Raw genomic sequence first — 23,620 nt, forward strand, 5'->3', positions numbered from 1 at the left:
TGGGATTGACGTACACTTATAATCTTAATTCTGAAAGTTTGGTGCCGCATTTCATGCCACGTTTTGGTGCTTATGTCTCAAGGGCACATCTTCTCCAGGCAATTCCCAAAACCCAGCAGTGCCGTGGCTGCATCCTACTAGTGTGAATATGCAGGAGAAACTGTCTTGAAGACTCAGTTACTTGTTAATGACTTTGATTTTTGGTGATAATTTTCCTCCAGAATAACCATGACAATCTATTTATATTAATTTGTTTTACATTTTTGTATAGCTATTGAATTTTTCAGTAAACCTGTTTTCTGTATTGTATATTTTTAGATGCCAACTCAGTTTGTGGAGTCTGTTTTGGAAGTACATAGTAAATTTGTTCAACTTATCAACACCGTTTTGAATGGTGACCAGCACTTTATGAGTGCCCTTGACAAGGTAATTTTTCACAATATAATAAACACTGCACTCCAGAATATGTAATACTTTTTTTTCACCAGAGCGTGGTAGAGTTCGTTGTTCAGCAGTAAAACAATACCCTGGAGGGAACTCTCATGGAGTTCTCTTGTTTTAAAGCAAAAGGAAAAAAAGCTAAGTAATTTAGTACTCACAAAAATAGATCCTGTGTACAAAGGAAACAGTCACGTTTTTTCCAACCATCGGTATTCAAATTCAACCTCAAAGGATGGACATCTTTTTCGTCAAAAGAGCTATTGAAAATATTGAAATGAAAATGGATCCCTTATCTCCAACTAATATGAAAATAAAATATGTATATTTATAATGTGTCTACTAAGCAACTTTTAAACAACATCAAAACTACCTTTTTTTTTCTTGGCAACAATAAATTAGACTCTGATCACTGAGGTTGCCAGGTATGTTAAATAAACGTTAATTTTTTATCTTGTTAGAAATTACTTGATCATACAGAGTTGTGTCGAAACTGTTTAATTGCTCAACATAGGTAATTGCCCTGTTCTGATTACTTACCATTTTGAGGACCAAACTCTATTTAGAATCAAGTAAATATTTTGGGAGATGAGATTTATATAACTGTTTTGTAAAATGTATAGCCAGTTAAGGCATTTGTTCCTAGGTGCTACAATTAGCACCGTATAAATATAATGCAAATTAGATTATAATAGTAGAAGTAGTAGTAGCAGTTTATTTTCAAATAGCATGACGAGGCTCTCTCACGATCAGGTTTCTGGTTTCCTCAAGAAAAGATGAATGGTATCTAATGCCTTCCACCAGTTCTTAATTTGTTGGACAAGGATTATAATTTTCACATGTACAATATTTTAACTATTAAAATTTTCTTCTCTCCTGTCACCAAACTCTGGACACCTGATGTCTTAGATATTTTTTTAGGGATAAAGATATAGATTAGGATAAATATTGTATATTTGCCATATCACTTATTCTGAGCTTCTAAGAGTTATGTCTATTTTTGTCACATCATATATTTTGTTAATACAGGGCTTTTCAGGAGTTTGTAGCCATGTATCAGGATGTTGCTGAACCACATGCTGCACTGTGCAGAGGAGTTCTAAGTTTGACCCTATTCCTGTACAGATGAGTTTTGGCTTTAAGCTTCATAATGTAATATAGAAAGTTAATGGTTATCTGTGGTGATAAATATTGCCTATATCATATGTCAATTAAATGTTTGTTGAATTTTGAAGCTTAAAATCCCATATCTGCATATACAGAGTGTAGACAAGGTTCCTTCCAGAGAAGGCCTCTGTAACCCCTTTCCTCCAAAGACGACATGTGATTCAGCAATGTGGAGCCTATGGGGGTTGGGAGGGGACTTCAAACTCCTGGAAAACACAAAAAACACAGGAGTAGGGAGCTTCAGTGAAGCCCTTCTGCTTGATTTCTTTGGAAAATAACTTGTGACCCAAAAATCCTTGAATGTATGTGAGTTCCACAGGAACTAGTGTATGGTATTTTTTGGTTTTGCATATACTCAAGTTGTGTTGCAATTATTTCAATAAGACTTAAATATGAACCGCTGTTCAGAATACTAATGTTGACAACTCCCTTACTCTTCTCATCACTTATGCCCTGATTCTGAGTTATCATTAATTCCCTTTTCTTCTCCCTCACATTCAGACTCTCTCCAGATCTCATCTTTACCATAACGTTTCAAAGATCTGCCTCTTCCGCTTCTCCCCATAGTCCTTTAGATGCTGAGATACTTTTACAGTCTACAGTGTCCCCCTGAAGTTCAAATATATGCTCCTGACTTAAGGCTTTGCTGCTGTTTCTTGTATTTAATTTGCTCTATCTTTTCACTCCCCACTGTGTACTCCCAGGCCAAATTATGTACTGTTCTGATTTCTCATCTTCTTGCGCCCTTTGTGTTCTCCCATGCTCGTGTTTGTTCATCCTGCTCTCTACTTTTGGAACATCTTTCTTCCTCTTCACCTTGCATCCTCTCTCCTCCTTTGCATTCCTAATCAAAACAATTCTGTGACCTTGCTTTTCCATACCAGATCAGCCACACCATCACTGGTTCATTCACCTGCAGGTCCACCAATGTAATATACGCCATCATATGCCAGCAATGCCCCTCTGCTATGTACATCGGCCAAACTGGACGGTCACTATAGAAAAGGATAAATGGACACAAATCAGATATTAGGAATGGCAATATACAAAAACCTGTAGGAGAACACTTCAATCTCCCTGGACACACAATAGCAGATTTAAAGGTAGCCATCCTGCAGCAAAAAAAACTTCAGGACCAGACTTCAAAGAGAAACTGCTGAGCTTAGTTCATCTGCAAATTTGACACCATCAGCTCAGGATTAAACTAAGACTGTGAATGGCTAGACAACTACAAAAGCAGTTTCTCCTCCCTTAGTTTTCACATTTCAAGTGCTAGAAGAGGGCCTCATCCTCCCTGATTGAACTAACCTCGTTATCTCTAGCCTGCTTCTTGCTTGCATATATGTACCTGCCCCTGGAAATTTCCACTACATGCATCCGACGAAGTGGGTATTCACTCACGAAAGCTCATGCTCCAATACGTTTGTTAGTCTGCAAGGTGCCACAGGAGTCTTTACTGCTTTTGCTTTCCATAGCTGACTTGCTCACCTGTGCTATTTTCTCCTTGCCTTGGTCCTTCCACACTCTTGCTTAATAAATATCACCGCTTACAATTTGCTCATCGTATACTGTTTCGCATTATGTATGTCAATCATTATCTCCCTCTTCTTGTCCATTCTTCTGTTCTATGTTTGTCTTTTGTTAGGATAGTCTTTGCCCTGAAGAACTTGCAGTGTCTTCATACCTCCCTGTAAACCACCAAAGCAAAAGTTAAAGTATTTCTTAAAATTTGTCTTTATTGTGTATTTCTACATAGGCTCTAACATCAGTAGTAAACTATAGGGAACCCAAGTCGATCTGCAAAGCGCCTGAGCTGGTAAGTAACAACTATCATGCTGTAATATTTATAATAGTTTAAAACAAAAACCCAAACCCTCAAACCAATCATTATTAACACACGGTGGTCACCAAATGAAAATAATTTTCACTTACTGAATCGTCTTGAAAAATCTTTTTTAAAAATAGGCATTTAACCTATTTAACCCACACAAAATGTGCATGTTCTGAGCACACAATTTTACATGCCTTTGTTTCAAAATATGGCCTGTTGTCTCTTGTTTGTGTCATTTGTAATCTGAGCTCTGTCAGTCACGTTTTAACCCGTATTTAGTAGTTGCAAATACTTTCAAATACTGTTGTTCTCTAGCTTGACAAGTAGATTTTGTTTTGCTTTTTGTTTTTTTACTTGAGCTGGCCAAGTATTGTGACAACTTGCTGAAGAAATCAGCCAAAGGAATGACAGAGAATGAAGTAGAAGATAAACTTACAAGTTTCATTACCGTTTTCAAATACATTGATGACAAAGATGTTTTCCAGAAGGTAATCTCCAATTTTTAGTGAATGTTAAACCAGAAATGTAATTTATCTAAACAGCTTTACATTGGATGTTTGTGTTCACATTCTTTTTAAAAAAAAAATCCTTTCTGCTGAGAAAATATTTTGCTTACTTTGTTTTGTTTCATACAGTTCTATGCCAGAATGTTGGCAAAACGATTAATTCATGGTTTATCTATGTCTATGGACTCTGAAGAAGCCATGATTAATAAACTAAAGGTAATACGAACTATTCTTTCAAAATAAAATAAATAGCAGTAATAACTGTTGAAGCATGTCTCGTTTAAGGGCTTGGCTACACTCGAAACTCGAGAAAGCGCTGCCGCGGGAGCGCTTCCGCGGCAGCACTTTGAAGTGCGAGTGTGGTTGCGGCGCCAGCCCGGGGAGAGAGCTCTCCTAGCGCTGCAGGTATTCCATCTCCCTGTGGGGATTAGTTTGCAGCTCTGGGAGCCACACTCCCAGCGCTGGGGCACTGTTTACACTGGTGCTTTGCAGCACTGTAACTTGCTGCGCTCAGGGGTGTGTTTTTTCACACCTCTGAGCGAGAAAGTTGCAGCGCTGTAAAGCGCCAGTGTAGCCAAGGCCTAAGAGGGGTCAGTAGAGGGTGCCAAAATTAATTTAGCAATTGGTAGCTGCTGTTGCCAGTAGGTGATATGAAAAATTGCAGCGTCATCTGTTCTGAATTCATGTATTAATACACAAAAAACCCATTACCCAGAAAACCCCAAATATTAAAAGTAGTTCCTTATTTTGGGTAGTTGTATAAAATGTGCCACTTGACCCATATTTCCATAATAGTAGTACCAGTCAGTGAGCAAAACTAAGGCAGTCTGTTCGAAATTTTCAGTTTTGTAAGTTAGTGTTGGGCATGGACCATTTTTAGAAATAAGTTGTGTAGAAAAGCAACCCTCTTAAGACAGGTTATATAATTTTATATATGAAGGCAATATTGGCTGTAGATGACAGTGCATTAGCAATATAGAAATCTGTAAATCAGTACTGTTTTGTGAATGTATTCATAATTTAATTTTTTAAAATAAATGTGTCTAATATATTAAGAATTACCTTACCTATGAAATGTATTTAAATGTTTCATTACAGCAAGCCTGTGGTTATGAGTTTACCAGCAAGCTCCATCGAATGTATACAGACATGAGCGTTAGCGCTGATCTCAACAATAAATTCAACAACTTTATCAAAAACCAGGATGCCATTATAGATTTGGGAATTAGTTTTCAGATATATGTTCTACAGGTACTAGTGAATAAATTATTGCTATTCAGTTGTATTGCTATTCTTGTATTTCCATTAACAAAAATAATTTTCTAAAATCTAACTGATATGAATATTTCTCAGACTGAAATTGACAACTTATAAATTTGATATCACTGTTTAACAATCCTGATGATATAAAACAGGCTATTATTCCTAGCTTTTTTGGAAGATCGTCTACCCTCTACACTGCATAATGGTAAGATGGAAACAAAGGCCTTAAACGTTTTCTTACCTAGAGCAAAGGCCTCACAACAGTATGCATTTTAGTGAGTCATACAACTCCTTTTCTAACTCGTATGTCTTATAACTTGACTTGAACTATAGGACCAGTTCTTAAGAGGAAGATTTTATTTAGTGTATATGCTCCTTGGAGCTCATTGTAACATGTTGGAATGCTAATTTTTTTTCTCTCCCGCCCCCTCCCCCCCAGGCTGGTGCATGGCCTCTAACTCAGGCTTCTTCATCAACATTTGCAATTCCTCAGGAACTGGAAAAAAGTGTGCAGATGGTAGGTTAGTAGTTCCTTGCAAATTTGTAGCAAAATTAATATAAAATCTCAAACAATCACAAACAAAAATCTGATAATTGTTATTGTGAGGCCACTGTGTCTGTCAGGTGTATACATAAATCACAGTTGTCCAAGCTTCAGTTATCTGAAATGTGAATGGGTTCCCCAGATGGATTCTGATCTTTTGAAATTCCAAGTTTTCAAATTTTAGCTGTGCCCTTCTAGCTCTTCAAATAATTGAAATTTATAGGTACATGCCTCTGAGCTCAAATGCTGATTTCTTATATTCAAGGGGAAAAGATGATCTTTTCTAATGTAAACTCTTAACAGCACACATAAGTATCTTGTCCTGTGATTCAGAGGAGCCCTTGAAAACCAAGATTCTGACTGTTCTGCATGAAAGCTCTTCTTTAACTTTTCAGAACAGTATAGGTTTGCCCTGTGCTCCTTGCCTTTGTCCAAAAATCTCCATCCACCCCATTGGCATTCAGAATGCTGTATGATTGCTTTTTGCCCTCCGTCCTAGAAGTGGCACCATTTCAGAGGCCCTGTGTTTTTATTACATTCTTGTATTCTAAATTATAATTATACGTACCCTGTATATATTTAAAATATACAAAATATCTATGCTGACCTCTGTCAACATGTATGTAGGTTGTGAAGCGCATTGGAAAGAAAGCATATAGGAATGAAAAATATTTTGATGTTATCAGATGTACTGAATTGTATAGAAGTGTACATGTACACTTTCAGGATATAATCTTAAATTGATGTCTAATGGAAAACATCTATATTTGCTGTAAAGTGTCTTTTTGCTACTCAATAATAGTGTTTAAAGTGTTTTAATGAAATATTCCAATTTCAACTTTAGTGTATTAAGCAATATTAAATCTTGTAGTACATCAAACAAGAAAATATTCTCATACACTCATTCCACGAATCCTGGCACTGCTGGGAAGTCCCACCCCGTGGCTGTTATCACTGATGCAGTTCTCTAGAGGATTCTTGGAGGTGAATATACAGCCTTTTATTAGAAGGTGGCTCCTCAACATGCTCCTAGTTTCACGGCTTCTGCAACAGCTTTCTCCCTCAGACCTATTAGGAGGCCCCTTTTACTACTGTTATTAAATGGGAACATTTTTATGCTCTTCCTTTGGTGTCTTTCTTCCCTCACTGGCCTTAAGACCCACCAACAGACATACTCACCCACAAAAGGTCTCCACTGTTAGCCAGTGAAAGCAGCTTTGCCAGTCTACTCCTTCACCACTTGCACACACATAATGCTCCTTTTTCCTATGCTGTCAACAGCTATGCCTCAGCTTGCTAAACTAGCAACGCCCCCACTCAGCAATGATTCCAAAGATGTCCAGTGAGGGCAAGACTGAGGAGGAGTCAAGTAGTCCCTACTCCACTTCTGGAATTCCTTCCTTTTTGATTCTCTTTTAAAATAATCGTCTGATCCCTTCTTCATTGCCTTGGGCTTCTGTCCGCTCCCTTTTAGCATGGCTGTTCTTTTCCTCTTCCCAAGAATTTTTATTGTGCTCCAGGTTCTTGAGTCCGCATGCTCCTCAGATAGTACACTGACAGGAATTGGATATATGAATTAATAACTACCTTAGTTATGTTTTTGGGCAAAGGCAATGTTTCTCCCTATTTCCCAGGACTCTCCAATATAAGATCCTGCAAGAATTCTTTTTAATTTCTGGACACTGTTCCTCTGGGTTTTCAAGGGCCTTCTCCTTTAGTATGCACCACACTTCTCCAGAGATTCAAAGGCAAAAATGTCTGGGGGGGAAAGACTGAAACCTCAGAGAGTTGTAAGCTTTTGTGAGTTAGATTCAGATATGGACAGTACGTTAGTCTGAACTGAGCACCTTACCTTAGTTGGTGGCTTGTCATTAAAGGCTTGAAAATAGAAGCTCTCCAGATTTTCTTTTTTCTCTGTTTCCCTGGGCCTCTGAAAATAAAGCCAATAGGGAAGCTACCTAAAGCATGTTGCCCACCCGTCGAGAACTTTGATATTGAAAGCTTGAATCCATTTTCAAGGAATTAGGATTCCTGTTCTACAGCCCATATTGTGGCTTTGATCTGTCTGGTTACTTCTAGACCCTCACTGTCTTACCTAAAAGCCTTCAGTAAAATGTAGAAACCATACTAGGAAGGTAAAATGTTTGTTAAAGGTCTCTGTGATGATATATGCTATTTGAGTTCTGTGCTGTGCTCCACATATAAACAGTATTTCAACTGACCATGATTCAGGCTCACTTCACAGGTGGTGTATTCTTTGAAGGAGATCCTAGACATCACCACTGAGGAATCCTCAGAGCTGAATGAGCTTGAGTTTCCTTGGGTGAACAAGGGAAAAATCAAAGAACCAGATTTAGACAGTACAGATACTCTGCCTTTCACTCAAAGTATCTTTTCTCTCTTTTCAGAGCAGACCCAGAGGTTACTATTCTAGATGCTCTTTCCAGAAGTGCAGGCTTTCAAACCCTATGCTTCTGTCAAGCAACAATGAAGAGTGGTTGGGCCACACCCCACTTCTGTCCTTCAAGGAGAGACTAAACCTATGTTTTTCGAGTGCTTGCACGTGTCCATTTCAATGAAGGGGTATGTGTGCCCTGAGCACAGTTGCTGGAATATTTTTCCCTTAGTGGTATTCATCAGGTTGGCTCTAGCATCCCCTGATACTGTGCACCAATGGCACCAGGTGTAAGAGGCCTTGCTGAGCTTACGCCCTTCAGTTCCTTCTTACCACCCTTAACGGTTGCTGGAACTTCCCTCGTTGCTTTGGCAATCTTTTCCACTGGTTTCCTCTCATTCGTTGCATGTGTATATATTAGTTTGAAAGTAATTTTAGTAATCTTTTGTAACCGAACACCTCTAGATGTATAGAAGAGGCTTGTCCACTCCCTGGTGGCAAGGTATGCCTCCCTTGGTCACTAGGCTTTAAGCCCTGCTCTTCTTGTAGCAAGTTGATGCCATTGAACGACCTGCACTCAAGTTGCCGAAAGTATTTAGGGGAAGCTCACAGGAAGGATCGCTGTCAGGTCTGCAGGGAGTTGAAGCCCTGCCCCCCAAAAGACCAGGCAGCGAAACTGAAGGTCCTCCTGATGAAGGCAGCCCTGAGGCCAGCATCGGAGCCACAATCAGACTCTGCACCGAGTACCTCTGCGTTGGTGTGGAGTGCGTCTCCCACCAATATAGTCTCTCGGCACTGCTCCTCCTTGCCCAGGAAGAGGCACCACAAGCACTGAGACAGAAGTTGTTCCCTAATACCGAAAGGGAGCAGGCAAGGGGACAGGAATAGTGTGAGACTCATATCATGCCAATCTCCCTCTCTGGCGCTGCTGCAGCCCCAACCATCAGCATTGGCACCGACTCCGGCTCCACATACCCTGTCGAGGGATGCACCTCCAGCAGACAGCGTAGCAGACAGTTTGCTGTATTGTCCACTCTGGAGGCGTATGCGGCAGCTAGGGACTTACTCATGCTGCCAGTACCAGGATCCCCTGACATCCAGGACTCAGTGTTGTTGAGTGGCAAAGAGCCCTCCCCCAGCCTCCAAATGGCACTGAGACCACTCTCCAGGGGTAAACCCCCTCTAATTGCCTCACCCAAGGTGTCCCCACAGAACTGCTCGCTGGCACCGGATGGATCGGCACTTCCATGGTCCCCTCATCTTCTTCATCAGTGTCGGTGCTGAGGTCCTATTTTTCCCACTGCTGGGACCGCCCATGCTACTGGGACATCTAGTGCAGTGTTGCCTCCGAACATGTGGATAATGGGGACAGGCACCGATGCAGTAGCCTTTTTGGAACCTATGGGGGTTTCAGCCAGGCCAGGGCACCATCTCAAGGCATTCTTATTCGGTAACCTTAAAGGATAGAGTGCCTCTGATTCCATGCTGCAAGACACCAGACCTGGACTCTGCTGTTGAGCCCAGTACTGAGCCTGGTACCAAGCTGCTGGAGCGTGTCCCTCAGGTCACTGCTGACACAGAGGAAAGAGCAAAGTCCTTACCCGCCGCCTCTTCTTCTTCCTCAGATGAGGCGCTGGTGGCTACTAGGGTATCCCCACCCCAGGATGACTGCAAGGCCCACCAGGACTTACTAAAGCAGGTGGCCCTGAATTTGAGCATCCAGGTGGAGGTGGTGATAGAGACCACACATGGCCTTCTGGACATTTTGGCAGTGGTAGGCCCCTCCGGAGTGCCTCGTCCCCTTAATGAGGCAATCATGGAACCCGTTAGGGCTCTCTGGCAGATCGCCACCTCTCTCCCGCCAACAGCTAAATGGGTGGAGCGAAAATATTTTGTGCCTGCTAAGGGCTGCAAATCCCTATTCTCTCCCCCTTCCCCTCGGTCCTTAGTGGTGGTAGCTGCTAATGATAGGGACCATCAAGGTCAAGCAGGACACAGGGTCCCAAAAAGCTGGACTTGTTTGGCAGGAAAGCCTGCTCCACAGGGGGAGTGCAGCTCTGCATAGTGAACCAGCAAGCCTTGCTAGGTCTCTATGTTTAACACTTGGGAAGTAGTGCAAAAATTTAAGGACATGGGTTCCCTAGGGTGCCAGGCAAGAGTTCTCTTCCCTTGTAGAAGAAGAGAAGACAATGTCCCGGGCCTCCCTGCAGGCAGCCTTGGACGCCGCCTATTCTGCTGCCAGATCAACGGCCACGGCTATCACCGTGCACAGGAGCTCATGGTTACAATCTTCTGGGTTTCCTCAGGAAGTGCAGCAGAGGCTCCAGGACCTTCCGTTTGAAGCAAACAGATACTAATTTGCAGATGCTTTATAGCTCTTACGACTATAAGAAAATTTTGAAATCCCTGGGCCTGTATTCACCTGCAGCATCTAGAAGACATTATAGGCCCCAGCGGTGTGGGCATTTCTTCTCTCAACTATCCAGACACCTCCAGAGAAGGAAAAAGAACAAGGCATTCATGACATTGCAGTCTGTCCCTTTGAAGCACCCTTCACTTCAGGATCCAGTTACTTCTATTTTTCCCAACAGTCTGTCCCATTTCCTGAGCACCTGGAACCACATTACCTTGGACCTCTGGGTCCTAAATACAGAAGAATTTGGGTATACCTTCCAATTTTTGTCAACCCCACCCTCCCCGCCCCTCTCCAGAGACTCTTCTCACATGCAACTATTGGATCAAGAAGTCCAATGCCTTCTTCGGATGGGGGCCGTGAAAGAGTTTCTGCATCAGCTAAGAGGAAAGGGAGTCTATTCCCGCTACTTCCTGATCCCAAAAGCTGGGGAGGGGCCGACTGGAGGCGTCTCAGACTGATCCTAACTCTGTGACAGCTCAACTACTATCTCAAGAAGCTGAAGTTCTGCATGGTCTCCTTGGCCTCCATCATCCCTTCGCTGGATCCAGGGGACTGTTATACCACCCTCAATTTGAAAGACACACACTTCCACATATCAATTTTCCAAGGACACAGAAGCTTTCTAAGATTTGTTTTAAACCAGACCCATTAGCAATTCATGGTTCTGCCATTTGGCCTATCAGCTCCCCTGTGGGTCTTCACCAAGTGTATTGCAGTAGTAGTGTCTTTTTTCAGAAGAAGGGGAGTTGACATTTTCCCGTATCTTGACGATTGGCTGATCAAGGGTCGGGCCAGAACTCAGGGGGAGCCCAACATCGATCTTATATAATCGACCTTCCCGGCTTTGGGGCTATTAATAAATGACCAGAAGTCTATTTTTATCCCCATCAAAAGAATAGAGTTCATCGGGGTAGTTCTTGACTCTTTGCAGGCAAAGGCACTGCTTCAGGAGAACCCCTTGTTAATTTTGATAAGCTGCCTTCAGGCTCATCCGATCATCTCACTACCAGGTGCACAGAACCAGCTCTCAGATCGCCTCAGCAGGTCCTTCTCCCCTAACTATGAGTGGTCTCTTCTCCCGGATATTGCAATGGACATCTTCCAAAATTGGGGTAGTTCCCATATACGCATGTTTGCACCCCGTGACATCAGGAAATGCCAGCAGTTCTGCTCCCTGAGGGGACCCAGCCGTGGGTCTCTTACAGATGCCTTCCTGTTAGCATGGACGACTTACCTGTTTTATGCTTTCCCTCTCTGTCCCCCAGTGTTAATTCACAAGGTTCTTTCAAAGATCATGCAGGACCAAACATGAATCATCTTTATGGCCCAGAGAGCACGGAAGTTCACTGCCCGCGTAAACCTTTCAGTGAAAGTCCCAATCCAGCTCCCACTTCACCAAGACTTAATCACACAGGACCATGGCCAGCTGCTCCATCTGAACCTCATCTCTCTTCATGGATGGCCTGGAACCTTCATGGCTGAACCCCGAAGACCAGGCTTGCTCAGAACAGGTTCGTAAAGTCCTACTGGGCAGCAGAAAAACTTCCACTAGAGCGACATACCTGGCGAAGTGGAAATGATTCTCCATCTGGTCTTCCAAGCCTGGTGTTCTACCTGTGCAGTCCTCATTGCAGCTTGTTCTGGAATATCTCCTACTTTTGAAGCAGCAAGCCCTAGCTTTTTCTTCAGTCAAGGTCCACATGGCAGCTAATTCAGCCTTTCATCTGAAGGTCAGCAGTAGGTCAGTTGTCTTTCACAAGATGGTAATTTGTTTTCTCAAAAGGATGGAGAGGGTGTTCCCTCAGATAAAGGAGCTGATATTCCTCCCCGCCCGCCCGGGGACCTAGACCTTGTCTTGTCAAAACCGACGAGCCTGCCCTTTGAGCCAGTAGCAACATGCTCACTGTTGCACTTCGCTTGGAAGGTGGCCTTTTTGGTGGCCATTACGTCAGCCAGGAGAGTTTCAGAGATCAGGGGTCCGAGGTGAGGGCTTGGCCGCCTATATACAGTTTTCTTCAAATATAAAGTGAAGCTATGCCTGCATCCAAAGTTCCTCCCGAAAGTGTTTTCTCAATTTCACTGCAACCAGCCAATTTTCCTACCAGTTTTCTATCTTTAGCTGCGTGCAGATAGGGAGGAACATCTCCATTTCTTGGATGTTAGACAAGCTCTGGTATTTTATATTCAGAGAACCAAACTGTTCTGCAGATCACTGCAGTTCTTCATAGCTGTAGCAGAGAGAATGAAAGGACTCCCCTCTCTGGTCAGAGGATTTTCTCTTGGATCACGTCATGTATCCAGGCATGTTATGACCTCGTGGGGGCTCCCCCTCTGCCAAACCTGACCGCTCATTCCACAAGGTCTTGGGCCTCTTCAGTTACTTTCCTGGATCAAGTTTCTATTCAGCATATCTGCAGGGCTGGGGTCTGGTCCTCAGTGCACACGTTCTCAGCACACTGTGCCATCACTCAAGAAGCCAGAGATGAGGCCTACTTTGGTGTCACAGTTTTGCAGTCTACTTGTCCTTAAGCTCTGAGCCCACCTCCAGTGCACCTGCCTGTGAGTCATCTACGCTGGAATGGACATGTGCAAGCACTCGAAAACAGTTACTGACCTTTTGTAATTGTTGTTCTTCAAGATGTGTTGCACGTGTTCATTCCAAGGCCCACCTACCATCTCCTGTCTTGGAGTGATTGGGGGAAAAAGCAACTGAAGGGCGCCGGCTCAGCAGGGCCCTTTGTACCGGTGCTATGAGCACACGGCTCCAGCGGGCGCTAGAGCTGACCTAACAGGTGCCAGAATTTTTTTTCCTTGGTGGTAACTGTGTCAGGGTGTGCACGCGCCTACATTGGAATGGACATGTGCAACACAACTTGAAGAACAGTTACAAAAGGTCAGTAACTGTTTTGTTTTTTACTGGCCTAGATGAAAATCAGGACCAGTGCTTTGAGATTGTCAAAGGGCTATATCATTGAACTTGTCTGCTTCTGACTAGATTCATTTCAGCTTCTCACGGGATACGTTAAAGTTTACCTCCTTACTCCAGTCTATATGGCTCATTCCACGTTCATTTGTTTTGCTACTGATAAACTGATATTATTAGTACATTGTTCTGTCCTTTGATCTTTTCTTAGCTCTAAAAATCTTCTAAAAAATCCTATTGATAATGGTGCCAACTTCAGTGTGGGGGGGAAATTTCTTGTTTTCCATAGCTTGAACAACCTGCTTGTGAGATCTCGTTTCTTCCAGCATACTTATGGACAAGTGCTCTCTCTTCTTTCAGACCATGGGTTTATGGTGCACTATAAGAGCTCTCTTATGAGACATGATCCTCCTAAGCACTCAACCTCACGTTCATATCAACCAGGTGGTTCTCATAGATCACAGGTCCCACAAACTAAAGGGTTCAGTCCAACCTGGTCATAACCATTTGTTAGATTCTATATCTTCTATGCATTCTGGTATCCTTTCAACCCATCCTTAATTCTCCCCCTCTCCAGGCTTTGTTTTGGTATGGGACTAAGGCGAGACCATATACCTGCATACCACCATTCCAGCACAAGTAATTCATTTCCTCAGACGGTGGACTCTTCTCCCAAGAGCTTGCACTAAGGGAAGTCTGTTTCTGATGTAATCATGATCTTCATGAATGCAAGCTGAGAGGGGCTGGGTTATTCACCTGGGCTTCCTCAAGTACCATGTGCAAGAAGGAAGTTCCGTACGGTATCAGCTGCCTGGAATTCTGGGCCACTAGGTTCATCCTGAAGAAATTTGTTTTTCACTGGGAATCAGAATGGTCCTTGTGAAGTGCTGTAATTAGACACCCATTACCTTCACTGTCAGACAAAGGCATTCAGCTTCTGAAGAAAGGTGCTTCATGAGGGTTCTGACATAGGCCTAAAGGAAGATGAACTATGTGTGGAAGTGTCTCTGGACTAATTGATGAACAGGCAGGCAGGTTTTCTTCAAGATCTTAGAGCTCTGGAACTTCCCAAAAATATACTTTATTTGCATCTTATAATAGCAGTTCTAATGTGTACTGCTTCAGGCACTGGGAGAAGGCAACATGGAAAATAGACATCTTTTCCTTAAAGTTGTCAAGCATGCTCTCCTATACGTTTCTCCTCTTGGCAATGATGTTTAATAATGACAGAGAAGTCAGACTGGGCCAAAATGACCCAAGGCAAAATTGTCTTTTGTTGGCCTGTCTCAAGGAGAAGTCCCTGGAACCTCCTTATATTCTTCCCATAGCCAAAGAACATCCTGACCATGGAGTCCAACCAAACTCCCGAACCTGAGCTTCTTGTCCCTTTCAGCTGAGAAACGAGAAGCTGAGACTTCTGGACTTTTGCTGGGCAGATCCTGAAAGTAGATAAAATATTAGAACTAAAACTTACCAACGTATGTGATCCATAACTGAAGCCTGGCATCAGCTGTAACAAAGGCTCAGTCAAGGGACTGCCTGTATGTTTATCTGGTTTTGAGGAAAGGTTCCAGCAAAATTTCAGGTTTAGACGGTGGCACTAGGAGCTTGGAGGATCTCTAAGGGAAGATCTACTGAATTCTCACCCCTGTATTTCTAGATTTCTTCATGCAGTCTAAAGGATCGAACTACCTTTGTGCTTTCCCATACACAGTTGGAAACTCAGTCTGTTTTGCAAGCCTTGCTGCAACTTCTGTTTGAGCTTTTGGGAAATTGCTAACTTTATCCAGAGTATCAAACTAACTTTTCTTGTTACAATTACCTTTAGCCCACAGAAGAAATGAACTTGAAGATAAATCTGTTAAGGAACCTCTCCTGCCGTCCATTCCGTACAAAAAGATCCTGTGAACCACTCTGCAATGTGTACTCCCCGTGAATTTAGTTTAGTTTTTCATATCATTTCATTTCCTTCCTAGATCCCTCCCTTTGTTCTCTTCTTTACAATTTACTAATTCCCAGCAGTGCCAGGATTGGTGGATTGCATATGGTGTGAGAAATGGAACAATTTGTTCCTTACCTGTAAATTGGTTTTCTCATATATAACAATCCACCAATCCTTTATTCCCTTCTCAAAATTACTGTTTGTTGTTGATAGGAAATTACTTTTAGATGTGGATGCTTAAGCTTTAGAAGAATCTACTGGTATTATGAAGTAACCACTGCCTATTTAGACTGGGAACTGGATTCCAAGAATCTTCTAGAGAGCCACCTCAGTTACAAGAGCCATGCTCAAGACTTCCCAGCAATGCCAGAATTGGCAAATTGTGTGTGTGTGTATGTATGTGTAAAATATATATATGTATGTGTAAAATAAAGTGAAGACCAATTTACAGATGAGGAACAAAATTGTCCCATAATACTGGGAAGATACTATTAAGGACTTTTTTTAAAAGAAAAAGAGGAAACCTTCATTTTGTTCATTTCTAAATGAACATCTTTATGCCCTTGGGCCTCTTGTCTTATTGTATATATTTTCTGTGTGTGACTATAATATGAGCGTGAGAAATTTATATTGAAATGTCTTAAAATAGTCGCACCAAAAATCAGTTTCCAGAGCTCTCAATGTGACACCTTTCACAAGCACTAAAATGTATGTAAAAACATAAAGGAGGAAGAAATTAACAAGATTATTACTGTTTTGAATAATATTCTTCAAAGGTTTTTCAAGAGACCAATGGTTTTAAGTGCTTCAGGTTTTGGGTGTCTAGTTTGATGTCCCTTAAAAAGGAGACTATTTTACAAGTGGTGAGTATTCAGCACTTCATGAAAATCAGATACCTTCAAAATTCAGTGAGGGCAGCCAGAAATTGAAGCCTCCGCAGTAACTACTCATTTTTAATAATCTTGGCAATTAGATCTTGATAACTCAGTTGTGGCAGGCCTGAGATCATATTACTCTCTATAAACATCAAAATAGTAGTGGAATTTGCACTTTAACCTTGCTTCCACAGAGACACATCTGAAAACTGGGGTGGAGTGGGTGTGATTGTATTATCTGCAGTTGTTGATGGTTAGTCCTGCTGAATTTGTCAGCCTACTAGAAAGAAATGAGGCCCTTACTTTTGGTAAGAGCTAATCTGCTTACATAATGCCTTTGTTGGCTCATCAACAGTAAGCACATGTCTAGTAAAACAGGACAGCAGCAAATGTAATGATATAAAATGTAAGTAGTGAAGGAGAGAGGAAACTGGATTGCTAAGTGTTTATTTTGCTTTCCTGGGGCGGGGGGGGGGGGGGACTTAAAAGTAACCTATTTAAAAAGAGTTAGAACCAATTCTTTTTTTATTACATGTTTAAAAACATTTGACAGGGTTGTCTACATAACTTAAACATGTTAATCATATTTAGTCCAGATAACCTAATACAAATACTCTTAAAAGTGCCTACTTCAGGAGTATGTAGGCTTCAGTTATGTTACAGAATTATTCAGAAATTCAGGCTGTGCTCATATCTTGCTCTTTCTTTTTAATGCCTCATATGGAAAATTGTAGCATTCCTGTGCTTTGAAAATTAATTTTGGGACTTAGTTTAACTCTCACTGTGATGTTGAAATTTATTTTTCAACTGTTTGAAAAGTGAAACAATACTAAAGTGATCCACACAGGCTGGCCAATGCAACAGTAAAGGGAAATTCAATCCACCTTTGATGCTTTTGAAGGTCACTGTTTGCTTTTTAAGGGACATATATCTCTGTGGCTTGTTGGACCCCTGTTGTGAATAATAATGAGGGGATTATCTGATGGCAATGTTGCTTCTAGACTTGGTCCTCTTTTTTTTTTTCCTTGCGGATATGCAGAATTAAATGTTAGCTACAGCTTTTACTTGTATTTCTGACTTTATTGTGCCATTTAGAGTTGTGTTAATCAAAATATGGTACATTTTTGTTTTGATTTTATTTAGTCAGTAGGAACTTACAACTAATTGTGCTTGCTTTAGGAGGATACAAAATCTCTTTAGATCTAGCTCAAAACAGCTTCAAAGAACTCATTAAGAGAAAATAATTGTTCTTCTGAGCTTTTATTCTTCTGTAATCTCTGGCTGTCATGGGCTATGCTCTGAGAAGTCATCACCCCGATGTTGGGGAATTAAATAAAACCTGCTTTTTGAGGTCTTTCTAACAAGAACTCTTCTTTAAGCACCCACTTCCTTTAATTTATTAACATAAATATGTGTGGAGGAAATAGGTAACATAAAAATGGGTACATATTTGTCATGTACAATAAATTTCTGAAATTAGAATACATTTAATGTAAAATAATTATCTTTTACGTTTCTTTATTGATGCAAGTTATTCTGAGAGATGTTAATGTAGATTGTTTCCATATTTGTGCAGCACCATAAATAATATGTATGTATCATAATATGTAATCATTATATATGATTCGCTTTAATAGTAACATCCATCAAAACATCTAGCTCTAGCTAAATTATATCAAAACAGATGAAGTGGGTTTTCTAATTTGATTGAAACAGTGAATCAAAATTAGTGTATAAAGGATTATGATTGCATCAAAGGAAAGGTTACAAATAAAACTGTACTGTGCATATGATGATAGAAGTGACAATGTAACAACAGTAATAGTAGTAATGCAATTTTAATACCCTAATTAATACTATAATAGTAAATATTATAATTGTTATAAAAATTTTATCAATTATTCCTTTGAGATCAATATTGACAGCACTTAGATTTGAACAATACTGAGCTACAGCATTGATAATTCATATATTGATTTCTTAGTGTCATCTCTGACACATTCAGTCTCTAAAGTCTTAGGTTTCGAAATATAATATGTAGATTTAAACATGTTTGGCTAAGACATCTTAGTCAAAACTAAAAGCTCAAATTTTTCAACTTACACCTTGTAAATATATGAAGAAATACTGTGTAGTATTTTTAAATGTGTAGGTACAAAATGCTGAATATTAAGTTAGTATTTCTTTTCTACTAACTATAGTAGTAATGTGACAATGAATTATTAAGGCTATAAATAGTTATAAGTGATTTAACTGAAGATGACTTTTGTTTTACAGTTTGAATTATTTTACAGTCAACACTTCAGTGGGAGGAAGCTTACTTGGTTACATTATCTTTGTACAGGTAAAATAAATGCATATTTCTGGTGTATTGAAAACTTACAAAATAGCACATGCTTCACGTAACAGGCAATAAATAATTTTCTGTTCTACATTTACCTAAGCTCCTTTCTAATTTGGAACAAAGTTTTTTATAATTTGGCCATTTTTTACATTCATAGGTATATTAACATGGTTTTGCCCTTATCTCAAGCAGCATTTCTTAATTAATCTTTTATGATCTCCATTTTATGCATATAATTAATTACAGCCAATTATTGGTTTTAAAAAAGTTGATGTACATTGTAGGCTTTGAAAGACCATGGGAGAACTTCTGCGTTATTAACCAATGAGCTGACCTTCAACCAGCTAAGTGCTCTATACTACTTGGGTGGCCTTTTTGCTTAACATGAGTACACACGTTTTAAGTGAGACCCGTTTAAGTTAAATTGCCAACTACCATTTAAAAAAAAATTTAGTAATAAATTGGCTTCCTTTGCCTGTTGCATGAGGTTCAGCTCTGTGATTCGCAACTAGGAGGAAGCCGTTAAAAAAAAAAAAAAAAAAAAATTATGCTTATTAGCAGTGTTCTCTCTAATTTTTTACATCCATGTGCGGAATTAATTTTGTTACGTGCACCAATATGGAAGTGATGTGAGGCCAAGGGGTTCGGAGTGTGGGATGGGGCTCAGGGCTGGGGCAGAGGGTTCAGGTGTGGGGGGGGTTGAGTGAGGAGTTCGGGATGCGGGAGGGAGCTCAGGGCTGAGGCAGAGGATTGAGGTGCGGGAGTGATGGCTCTAGGGTGGGGCGGGAGATGAAGAGGTTGTGCTACAGACTGCCCCGGGGTTGCAGTGGGGAGAGAGGACTCACTCCAGCCCTCTCTCACCGCAGCAGCTTGGGGCCAGCTGAGAGACGCCTCTCCCTGGCCACTACAGCTCCAGCTGGGCTGGGCCATGGAGGGGCACCTCTCCCTGTGTGTCGAGGACTGGACATACACCTTTTAATAATCAAATCTTGTATGATTTTGCAACACAATTGTGAACTTATTATACCAGTTTATGAAACTGTTGTTTTTATTACTACTACTACAGGTGAAGTAAAAATGAACTATTTGTGTAAACCTTATGTAGCCATGGTCACAACATACCAAATGGCAGTACTGCTTGCCTTCAACAACAGTGAAACTGTCAGTTATAAAGAGCTTCAAGATAGCACACAGATGAATGAGAAGGAACTTACAAAAACCATCAAATCGTTACTTGATGTCAAAATGATCAGCCATGACTTAGACAAGGTATGTTGTAATGTCACAAAGAGAATGTGTAACATTTCCAGTCATGGTTTGTTTCTGTCTTCTCATGATGTTTATTTTGTTTAAAAAAAAAAAAAAAAGTGCTTGCCCTTCACTTATATCCATATTATTGTCCCCTATGCCTGTTCTCAGATCCCTGTGGGGAAGGCATGAGCAGCCACCTCTGGATGGAATAACCAGTGGGGAAGATAGACAAACAGACATGCTATCCAAATTCCTCACACTGGGCTGTGTGCCAGCAGAGTCTGCTGAAAAGGTAATACAGCTGAGGCAGTATTATCTTTTCTGCTGAGCCCCTTTTGTGTGCAAAACTTCTCTTTATGGCTTCAGAGGCAATAACTATCAGTGGAAACTCAGTAAGCATAGCTCCACTAGAGCCAGGCTGATTTTGGAGTAAAGAAGCATTGTAGTGGCTTGGGATGGAAACAGTGCAAAGGCACTGCCCAGATGCTGGGACCAAACTACTTGTTCAGTATGGTCTCTTAAAGTCTTAGCCCTGGTCTATATTACGAGTTTAGGTCGAATTTAGCAGCATTAGATTGATTTAACCCTGCACCCGTCCACACGACCAAGCCATTTTTGTCAACTTAAAGGGCTCTTAAAATTGATTTCTGTACTCCTCCCCAACGAGGGGATTAGCACTGAAATCAACATCACCGGGTCTGATTTGGGATAATGTGGATGCAGTTCGACGGTATTGGCCTGCAGGAGCTATCCCAGAGTGTTCCATTTTGACCGCTCGACAGTATTTTGAACTCAGATGCACTGGCCAGGTACACAAGAAAAGCCCCGGGAACTTTTGAATTTAATTTCCTGTTTGGCCAGCGTGGCAAACTCAGCAGCACAGGTGACCATGCAGTTCCCCCAGAATGTTTCTACGCTCCCCTTTCATCTCCGTCCCTGAGGTTATCGCAGATTAGAAGGTGAAAAAAATGCACTCGCCAGAACATGTTTTCGGAGCTCATGCAGTCCTTCCGCACTGGTAGGGCACAGCGTAATGCATGGAGGCATCCAGTGGCAGAGGCCAGGAAAGAATTGCTGTGTTTGCTTAACAGCAAAAGTATCATGCCTCACTAGTCATCCTGCCCGAGCCAGATTGCTGTGTCACATGCACAACGTGTTGTGTCAGCCTTGGGCGGGGGCATAACCGCTTTGTGAGCAGGAAGGCCATAGATATAGACATGGTATTAGGTAACTTTCTGGAGAAAACGTTCCTGTGCATTTGGCAAAGTCTGTGGCAAAAAAAGAGAAGCCCCATAGTGTAGTGGTTATCACATTCGCCTAACACGCGAAACATTCCCGGTTTGAAACTGGGCAGAAACGGGTCACTGTTCCTTTTTCTGACTCCCCTCCTGCATTTTTAGCCTTAGAACAGATCGTACTGTGAAATTTTACTTTGAATTCAGTCAATTATGAGTTAAATAATATGGAAGCTCTCTCTAAGTTATAGTCCTGGGTTCCTTACCCTATCAGCTGCTCTGATAAATTAATATTTTTGTTAGGGGTGGGGGGGAATTTTTATGAAACCTTTTATAGGGACTAAATGCTATCTAAGACTCTGAAATAATCTTAACATGGCCCACAGAGTGCAATCCTTCGTTCTGGATTTGTCATTCCACAAGTTGAACTGCTCCTTACTACTGGCCAGGCTTCATGAGCCACGGGAGCAAGGGGCAGGCTGGGGTAGGTGCGACCATGCGGTACTGCCAGCTGGGAGAGCAGCCTGAGGCAGAAGCCTCCAGCTTGCATGATATTCCAGGCAGGACTGAATCTCCATGAGACGAAACTTAAAGAAGAAAATGACCTGGACTCACTCCTCTTAGAGCACCGAATGGAAGGATAGCCATGTCTGTCCAGGCATCCCTGGTAGACCTAACCAAGGCCTGCCAGCTGAACGAGGCTGAGCGGGATCCCGGCTGGCAGGAGCCGGCAGATGGAGCCCCAGACTGCCGGCAGCGCTCAGCCCACTGTCTGCCTGGGGTTCCAATTATCCAGGCAGGCAGCGGGTTGAGCGGGTCCGTCAGACAGGACCCCGGAAAAAAGGCACAAAACAATTATCTGCCGTTGCTTTCATGGAAGGTGGCGGGGAGGGGACTGATGACATGTACCCAAAACCAGCCGCGACAAAGTTTTTGCCCCCATCAGGTATTGGGAGCTTAACCTAGAATTCCAATGAGCAGCGGAGACGGTGGGAACTGGGATAGATACCCATAGTGCACTGCTCTGTAAGTCGATGCTAGTGAGGACGCACTCCACCAGCTTAATACACTTACTGTGGACATACGCAATAGACTGTATAAAATCGAATTCTAAAAAATCGAATTCTATAAAATAGACCTAATTTCGTAGTGTAGACATACCCTTAGAATAAAGTAGTCCGTGAAATAAAAAATGTTTTTTGTTGAAGGTACCAAAGGCTTGCAAAAAATAGGTAGCATATATGAGAGAAATGCTATATTTACTATCTGATACACCTTTTGTCAGGGGAATGTTCTACCCTTATAGGTGCTAGACAAGATCATATAATGCAGCTGTTCTCAACCAGAGGTCTGGGGACCCCTGGGGGGAGCAGATTTCAGAGGATTCACCAAGCAGGGCCAGTGTTAGACTCCCTGGGCCCCAGGGCAGAAAGCTGAAGTCCCACTGCATGGGGCTGAAACATGGGGATCTGAGCCCTTTCTTTTACCTGAGACTGAAGTCAAAGCCTGAGCAACCTACCTTCCTGCATGCCCCAGGTAGTTGCAGTGCTTGCTATCCCCTAATGCCAGTCCTGACTTTTATATGCAGAAAACGAGTTGTTGTGGCACAGGTGGGCTGTGGAGTTCTTATAGCATGTTGGGGGAGCCTCAGAAAGAAAAACGTTGAGAATCCCTGATCTAATCTGTCTTTTCTATCTCTAATTTTCATATATAATACTTTTCATAATATCCTGTTTCTGGAGCCTCAAATTGATACTTTATCCCCACTGACTAAAAAGATACCTTTTTAACATCACTTCTGACTGGAAGGGGAATACAATGGCTTTGTAATTTTTCTTTCTGGTTATGTTTACTTTCATATGCGTCTGTCCTTTAGCTAGAGGGTTCGTGTACCAAAATACCTGTACTAATTATGTCTTCCTTTCACACCACCAAAGAAAGAAAAAGCTGAGCTGTGCACATTAAATCAGCTTACTTATTATTACATAAGTCGATGAACTCCAGGGTGCTGAAAACAGTGAAATGCACTTACTTACTTCTATTTTGCAAGTAGTTTACCAGTATCTGAACCACACAGCAGCTAGGAAAGAAAGTGCAAAGCGCAACGTATGTTACATACCATACTTCCTTTCTGTTGAAGTTCAAGAAGCTGGGAAATTAACTTCCCCCTCCCTTGGTGATAGATTCACTGGTTCAGTCTAATTTTCTTCCTAGTGGCTGTTTGACCTAGATTGTGTTTTTGTTCTGATTTATACTTAGCATTATTGTGCTTAAACTGTTTAGTTTTTGATATGCTATATTGCTTGTAACTGCTGCTCCTTAACCTTCAATATATTTCCAACACTGTGCCAAAGTGGCAAAAAATATTAATTTAATAATCTAGATTTCTTGTAGAATGTGAAATTAAAGTTGCTACCTAAGCATATGAGCCAGCCAGTGGCTAGGCAGTATTCCAAAACACTCAGTGAAGGAGCCCAGTAACTTGCCTTT

At 41.6% G+C, this 23,620-nt stretch overlaps 1 protein-coding gene across 1 annotated transcript in view; it reads left to right on the plus strand.

Annotated features, from left to right (window-relative positions):
• The first annotated feature begins 325 nt into the window (after positions 1–325).
• LOC127044363 (cullin-2) overlaps positions 326–23,620 on the plus strand; it is a 51,085-nt gene continuing 27,790 nt past the window's right edge. The window contains exons 1-8 of the mRNA XM_050939132.1: positions 326–426; positions 3,362–3,421; positions 3,796–3,924; positions 4,072–4,158; positions 5,041–5,193; positions 5,645–5,722; positions 18,578–18,644; positions 19,750–19,913. Of these exons, the coding sequence (XP_050795089.1) occupies positions 409–426; positions 3,362–3,421; positions 3,796–3,924; positions 4,072–4,158; positions 5,041–5,193; positions 5,645–5,722; positions 18,578–18,644; positions 19,750–19,913 (756 nt within the window). The 5' untranslated portion in view covers positions 326–408. The remainder of the gene's footprint in view (positions 427–3,361; positions 3,422–3,795; positions 3,925–4,071; positions 4,159–5,040; positions 5,194–5,644; positions 5,723–18,577; positions 18,645–19,749; positions 19,914–23,620) is intronic.

This window comes from Gopherus flavomarginatus, chromosome 2 (genome assembly GCF_025201925.1).
Source record: "Gopherus flavomarginatus isolate rGopFla2 chromosome 2, rGopFla2.mat.asm, whole genome shotgun sequence".
NCBI classification, from domain to species: Eukaryota; Metazoa; Chordata; order Testudines; family Testudinidae; genus Gopherus; species Gopherus flavomarginatus.